This window comes from Gigantopelta aegis, chromosome 14, assembly GCF_016097555.1.
Source record: "Gigantopelta aegis isolate Gae_Host chromosome 14, Gae_host_genome, whole genome shotgun sequence".
NCBI classification, from domain to species: Eukaryota; Metazoa; Mollusca; class Gastropoda; order Neomphalida; family Peltospiridae; genus Gigantopelta; species Gigantopelta aegis.
This window is the reverse complement of record NC_054712.1, coordinates 2,514,464-2,522,533: the sequence shown is the minus strand read 5'-3', so window position 1 is coordinate 2,522,533 and position 8,070 is coordinate 2,514,464. Positions and strand designations below refer to the sequence as shown.

The 8,070-nt window shown below is 42.4% G+C and overlaps 1 protein-coding gene across 1 annotated transcript; it reads left to right on the top strand.

Annotated features, from left to right (window-relative positions):
* Positions 1 to 4,957: 4,957 nt before the first annotated feature.
* LOC121388390 lies at positions 4,958 to 6,067 on the top strand. Its single transcript, XM_041519696.1, has one exon. It carries the CDS (start codon positions 4,958 to 4,960, stop codon positions 6,065 to 6,067), a length of 1,110 nt encoding a protein of 369 aa, XP_041375630.1.
* The last annotated feature ends 2,003 nt before the right edge of the window (positions 6,068 to 8,070 follow it).

Below are 8,070 nucleotides of genomic sequence, written 5' to 3'. Positions count from 1 at the left end.
AACAAAATGCCATTCATTTTAATCAAGAGACTACTTATATTCGCATGGGATTGTTCTCACCTAAAGAACTTGTCTAGCCCGCCTATGCCCGCTTGTTCATGAGATTGTTTCATGTCGTTTTATATCAGCTGGATCAGCGCATCCGCATCAATCTAATTAAAATTAGCTCCACTATTACATGTGGATCTTAAGACAGCCAGTTGGAGCTCATGTCCACCAATCAAAACCTTACTTGCAGAATCCTGCCAGTGATTTAGTGGTTAGTCGGAGAGAGGTCTGTCTGTCAAGTACAGTGGGTTAGTGGTTAGTGAGAGAGAAGTCTGTCTGTCGAGTACAATGGGTTAGTGGTTAGTAAGAGAGCGGTCTGTCTGTCAAGTACAGTGCGTTTGTGATTAGTAAGAGAGAAGACTGTCGAGTACAGTGGGTTAGTGGTTAGTAAGAGAGAAGACTGTCGATTACGGTGGGTTAGTGGTTAGTGAGAGAGAAGACTGTCGATTACGGTGGGTTAGTGGTTAGTGATAGAGAATTCTGTCTGTCGAGTACAGTGGGTTAGTGGTTAGTGATAGAGAAGTTTGTCGAGAACAGAAGGTTAGTGGTTAGTGAGAGAAGTTTGTCGAGTACAGAAGGTTAGTGGTTAGTGAGAGAGAAGTTTGTTATCTGTCGAGTACAGAAGGTTAGTGGTTAGTGAGAGAGGTTTGTCTGTCGAGTACAGTGGATTAGTGGTTAGTCAGAGAGAAGTTTGTCGAGTACAGCAGGTTAGTGGTTAGTGAGAGAAGTTTGTCTGTCGAGTACAGAAGGCTAGGGGTTAGTCAGAGAGGTCTGTCGAGTACAGAAGGTTAGTGGTTAGTGAGAGAGAAGTTTGTCTGTTAAGTACAGTGCGTTAGTGGTTAGTAAGAGAGAAGACTGTCGAGTACAGTAGGTTAGTGGTTAGTAAGAGAAGACCAGCGTTCTGCCCGCGCTGGTCGGCACTGGTCGGCCTTGCCAGCACTCAGACATGCCCGACCATCACTAAGATGAAGACGTGCTTTTTCCGACCACCACTACTTTTATCACCTGGCATTAAACAATTCTTTATTTTCACCATGAAAACAGTTTAAAACAATTGTGACGTACTTTTCCGACTTCTCTCTCACTAACCACTAACCCACTGTACTCGACAGACAGACTTCTCTCTTACTAACCACTAACCCACTGTACTTGACAGACAAACTTCTCTCTCACTAGCCCACTGTACTTGACAAACAAACTTCTCTCTCACTAACCCACTGTACTTGACAGACAAACTTCTCTCTTACTAACCACTAATCCACTGTACTTGACAGACAAACCTCTCTCTTACTAACCACTAATCCACTGTACTTGACAGACAAACTTCTCTATTATAACCACTAACCCATTAAACACAACAGACAAACTTCTCTCTTACTAACCACTAACCCATTAAACACAACAGACTTCTCTCTCACTAACAACTAACCCACTGTACTTGACAGACACACTTCTCTCTTATAACCACTAATCCACTGTACTTGACAGACAAACTTCTCTCTTACTAACCACTGTCATGATGTCAGATGTATAGCAGACAGACATCATGTGTAAGGCCATCTGTTTAAACATCCCAACGACACTAAACTCACTAACCACCATATGTGTGCAACTAACAATAATTAAACGTTGGAACACTCACTACGAACACTCATTACAAAGCTGTGGAAACAACGCGGCCTATCTATTTATCTGCTACTGATGAGAGCTTAATTTGTTGTGGAAGTCAAAGAAACTATCATGTGTCATTCACAAGCGTATAATGTATTTACTGCCAACATAAAACGGTTGGTGAACTATATAATGTTACGTGAGATTACCTCATATCTCCAAGGACCATGCCTGGTGCATAAAAGTCTTGTCTGAGTTTTGGTGTAGCAGTTCCATAGAAGCTCCGTGCCAAGCGACGTTACGGCTGTTTGACTGAAGAAAGGGTCGGAGTGTACAACCACGTACCTGATGTCCACAGAGGACAATATTGTTGGATTAACATATTATTGAAGAGTCGCAGAACTGAAGCTTATTGAAGTCCAGTTATCTACCTGTCGTTTGAAGTGCCGCAGAGCTGAACTGAGGGAACCGTCCTATCAGCCGAATGAATCTACATGATGATATCATTGAACATTTGTATAGAGAACATATGAAGTGAGTGTCGTAGTTTGAGCAGTGGTTAGTACAACAGATTGTTGTATTCAGAGTAAGTCACCTTGGTGACAGTTAGCTGTTTATGTATTAAATGATTACATGTTGATTTGTGTTGGTTTTGTTGTTTAGAGAAAGTCAGAAGTGATCATTCATTATAAACTGAAGTATTAGTTTAATCGTCTGCCATTTCTGCAGACTGGGGGCTCGTCGAACCATATTATATATATTTTCTTAGTAATTCACCACCTTCGCTGTTACAACGTCTGGAGACAGGCGTCCGTAACAGAATTGGGAGCTCACGTCCGGGATAAGAACCATTTAAATTACATATGATCACAAAATGACTTCCTCTAAAGAGCAAACGCATGTAAGTGATATTATTGCACGATTGATCACTGAAAATGATAGCAGTATGTTAAATGATTTAAGGAAATCAGATTTGTTAGAAATAGCCAACCATTACGAAGTAGAAATTGATGAAAAGGTTAAAGTAAGTTATATAAGGGAAAAATTAGCTGGAGTTTTACTTGAACGTGGAATAATTTCTTTCGATGATCAGAATGCGTGTGAAAAGGCACCATCTGATTGGTCAACTGGGGATAGTGTCCAGGGAGATACACTAGCAATGTTAAAACTTAGACTAGACTATCAAAGAGAAAAAGATGAACGCGATAGACAGAAAGAGGAACGCGATAAGTAGTATGAGGGCCTTCCTGGGGTCATGACCTACTTTTCCGTGACCTTGCCCTTGGTGTGAGTACTGGCCACGACATACTTGGTGCATGACTCATCATGACCGACTTAGAAGGCAGTGACTGGTATACCTCGTCAGGTGTCTGGTAGACCGACCTTGGCACACTTGTCAGGTGTCTGGCCTTGGTGTGAGTCATAGACTGACCTTGGCACACTTGGGACAGTTGCGTGACCTACTAGGGTGAACGCTCGCCCGTGTCCCTGATGTATGACTCGTCACCTAGCCTTGACCTATCTAGAGAACAGTGACTGGCATATCTGGTGTAGGTAAGCAGCCGTGACTCATATTTTAGCCTTGGCATACTTGGGCCGGTACTGACGTCCTAAGGCTGGCCTTGACCTGGTTCTGACGTCCTTGGACTGACCTTGGACTGCTATTTTAGAATATAAAAAGGGTAGTTTTGTTAGTATCATCATTCGCTCTCCGAAAAGTCTACAGACAAGATCTACGTCCAGTTTTGCTACAGAAGTATTCACATATTTGCGGCTTGTTGTATTTTGAAGAAGAAGATGGCATCGGTACATTCATCAAATTCATCCCAGAGCCATGGACAGGGTGAAAAATTGCGATGTCAGCTAGAAATTGGGCAAAATGTCTACGTCATGGCCCAACCATGGAAGCAAGAACTGTTGATACACATCAGGAAATTCGACAGTGATAAAGGGAAAACTTTCCCCACTAAACGAGGCATCGCCCTTACCCTGAAACACTGGGTTGAACTGTCTCCGTGTACTAGTCAAATTGATGAAACCATAGCTGCTTTAAAGGAAAGGAAAGAAGAGAAATTGTTTCATCATCTTGGTGCCAACATGTATGTGAGCGTGGACAAAAACATTGCTGGGGTGGACATTCGGCAGTGGGTGGTGGTGTGTGGACACAGTGAAGCCATCAAGGAAAGGAATTTTTCTTTCCCTTCAACAATGGAGTACACTGAAAGACTGTTTCGAAATGATGAATGACTTTGTACCAGAGCTGAACTCGATTGTACCCTGCGCCATGCAAGACGACCATCAAAAACCAGATGGGCTTCCTGCAGTGCAGTTTCTGCAACCCTAACGAGTGTCATCAGTGGTAAACGAGTGTGACAAACATTTTGTTTTGGAGGAAATCGAAGATATAAAAGAATGGATTTGTGATTTACACTTCATTTGCTTTGTGACTGTGTTTGAGAACAGACGTGTTTTATGATTCTGACATTCTTGTGGCTTGTTGCACTCTATCTGGAACGAAGACGATGGCATCGGGATATTCGAGCAGTCTTAGTAGCAGCAGCAGCGACGAGGACGACGTCTTGGTCTGTAAATGTTCAGAAAGACATACAATCAAATGTAAAAGAGTGACTACAAAACAAGATGAGAAGAAGAGTACTCATTGTGTGGATCAAGCGGATGCTACACGCAAAATGGGGGATAGAACTGAAGATGGTGAACTCGTGGATGAACCCACAGATCAGACAGATGCTGGTCGCGAAACAGATCCTGACTATGATGTTTCCTACGATGCTGACGACGAAGACACATGGACAGATGCAGCTCGTGACTACGCCAGAGATGCTGACAGTGACTGGTATTTGAGACGTTACTTGTTCTGTCATCATCCTCAAATGAGCCATTTCTATGCCCGGATGCTGACATATGCTCGATGGCCCATCCAGATGAGACAAAAACCAAGGGAACTCGCCAAGGCCGGTTTCTACTACACTGGAGACCACGATGCCGTCGTCTGTTACTGCTGCGGACTACGTGCCTACCAATGGCAGAGAATGGACGATCCAGTGATGGAACATTACAGACTGTCCCCAAGATGCCCCCATGTGAACAATGTGTTCAGACATTAACTGTTTTCAACACGTGTGGGACACTTGAATGTTTTTGTCATAACTGTATGTTTTATCAAATATTTTTATGCACTACATTTTTGTTGTTTAGTAATAAAATTTTGTTTTGTATTTTTTGAATCCGTTGTTTATAAATAGCATGACATTTATGACCTATCAGTCAGTTGAAAACCATGTCTCAGTGGGAACAGTACCTCGAGTCACTTTATTATGATGCAAAGCACCCTGGGAGTTATGCAGGTCCTGTTAAATTATATCAAGCTGTCAAAGCAGAGGGTAAATTTAAAATTCCTCTAGCACATATTAAGAAATGGTTGAAAGGTCAAGAGACCTATACCATGACACATCAATTGAGACGAAAGTTTCCACGTAATACCTATGTTGTGGAAGGTATAGATAGTCACTGGCAATCTGACCTGATGGACATGGTCAGTTTGGCTAAATATAATGACGGGGTGAGATACGTTGTGGTGATCATTGACCTGTTCTCCAGGTATGTGTGGGTTATACCACTCAAATCAAAAACAGGGAAAGATGTAGTAGATGCTTTGACAGAATTCTGGAAATCAGAGTCCAGAAAACCCAAACTGTTTCAGTCTGATTCGGGATCAGAATACAAGAACCACAGGGTCAAAGCATTGTTGAAGTCACATGACATAACGCAGCTGTTTACTCTCAATGAAACCAAAGCGAGTTATGCAGAACGGGTCATTAAAACCATCAAAATGCGTCTGTATCGCTACATGTTAAAAAACTTTACTTACAAGTATATGGATGCTCTAGAGAATGTCGTCCATAGCTATAACCATACCAAACATCGAATGTTAGGTCAAACACCAGCCAGTGTCAACCAAACGAATGAAGAAGAGGTCCGCTTGTCTCAGTACCTGATCAAACCTAAAAAGGCAATCCACAAAAAGACAAAGTTTACCTTTGACATTGGTGACAAAGTACGAGTCAGTCATCTTCGCGGTACATTTGACCGTGAATACCAAGAAAAATGGTCTGGCGAAATATTTACCATTGAAAGGAGATACTGGTCTCAAAGCCATGACTTGTACAAATTAAAGGACTGGGGTGGCGATCCCATTGAAGGGACATTCTATGCAGCTGAACTTCAAAAGGTGACTGAGAATCCGGATCAATTGTATCGTATCCAAGACATTGTAAAAAGGAGAACTCGGAACAAACAGAAAGAAGTGCTGGTGAAATGGCTTCACTGGCCTAAGAAGTACAATTCGTGGATTCCAGAAGCAGACGTTGTTCGATATCAGACAGTATAAAAGGCCTCAGCACATGTTTGACTTTTCATTAGCATGGAAGAAATTGTAGAGACGCAACCTTTGTCAAGAAGTCAGTCGGGTGATACCTGGACATTGTTTGGTAAACGTGTGGCCAAATCGGAAACCGTTTTTTTCTCTCAGATCATCATCATATACGTAGTGGTGATTACTGTATCATCAACTTATCTCTCAATCGAGGTAATTCTAACTTGTGGACAGCACTACTCAGCAGTAGCTTGGGTTATCTGCTGCCAAATCCCAAGATCAAAACTAATAAGCACCATGGATAAGTACATTACCATTCGAAGTACAGACAGCATGTCTTACTTTCCTGACAACACACACTGGTCTTTTAGAGTCAATCTATATGACAGACTACATCTCGGTAAAAAGTGGGTGGTAGCAGCCACCGAAATCACCATTCAGAACTGGGAAGTTTCGAGAAAATCAGACTGTCGTGACATCTACATGTGTTCCAACATCTGCCACAGCTCAGACGTTGGAGAAAGAAAGGAGCTTCTTTTGAGACGCATCTGTTTGATGGGGAATAAAAAGGAAAGGTCATTTGTGTTTCCACAATATCATTACATACCCCTGAGACTGGAAGATCTGCAGATCGTGGACATCTATATACAGGACGCAGATGGCAATCCAGCTTCATTTATCACGGGACCAGTGACAGTGACACTTCACGTGAAACCACAGCCTTTTTGGTTTTAAGACATGGACCAATACGTGTTGAAACATTACAATTATTTAAAAATGATGACGAACATTCACGATTATCAGATGACTCTGGGATTACTGAATGAAATGAATGCAGAACAAATGTTGGCCTTGGTGGCGATTGTTCAAGGGTTGCTGGATGGACGTATTAACATCACAGCAGGACAGAAACGTCGATTTTTACAGTCTAACAACGAGTATCTGAACATGTTAAAAATGCTGGTATCACCTGCCGTGATGAATAGAACTAGAAAACGTATATTGAAACAGAACACCCCTTTGTTAGCCTTCATTTTGGACGACAGTCACTTGGATCAGATGAAAGCAAAAACCGTATGGTCAGTGGTCACGGACCGCTGGAGATATGCAGGATCACTATAAATAGGATGTCTGTCAAAAACCATCATCATTTGAGATAGAACCTTCAGAGGAGCAACATGTCAGACCAATACAAGCTATATGTTCCAAACGTGGACAAGTGGACCCGTTTCTACAAGCTGCAGGCACAAGGCAAACTTCAGCCTAACTTCGAAATTCAACGTGGTGGAAAGAGTCAGATCATGTACAGTGTGGATCGATGCCTAGAACTCTACAACCCCACATGGAAAAAAGAAAAAGAAGAACAGAACAAACCCCCGGCACCCAGTGTTGTCATGGTCTCCCCAACGCAGCAAGTAGTAGAACAAGCTAAGGCTGAACAGAAACGTCTTCTGAAAAGTATAAAAGGGAAAGCAACACCACGACCAGTCATGCACATGTCGTCGTGGTTCACGATTTCGACTAATGACTGTTTTCTCTTAACTGAGTTGTCGGGACCCACCAAATCTGTTAGGATGGTACCAGATCTCCCACCTCTTGGTATTTGTATGGTGCCGACCTGAATGATGAATGATGAATCTAGTGGTAAGTCTTCATGGCTTTGCAAAACCTTTTCAATATGACCCAGGATGACGTCAGCATTCAGTTCGGCCAGTGGTTGTAAGGGTACGATAATAGGAGAATTAAGTGAGTCATGGTGGAAAATCACCCGTCCGATGTCACTACCTTGTAGATCGATGGTGGCTTCTTCCAAAACATCTTGGAACATGGTATGTAATTCTCCGTGTAAATCTTTGAGTTTTTCCCCTTGCCACTGTTCGTTGAATTTAATTTCGAACGTCGTGTCAGTGGCCGCCGTCTTCTTGTGAGTCTTCACACCTTTCTTCTTAAAAGTATATGGTGAAGACCGAGTGGTAGGAGCTTCTGGAACAGGTCCCATTCCACCCATCTGGTTGATT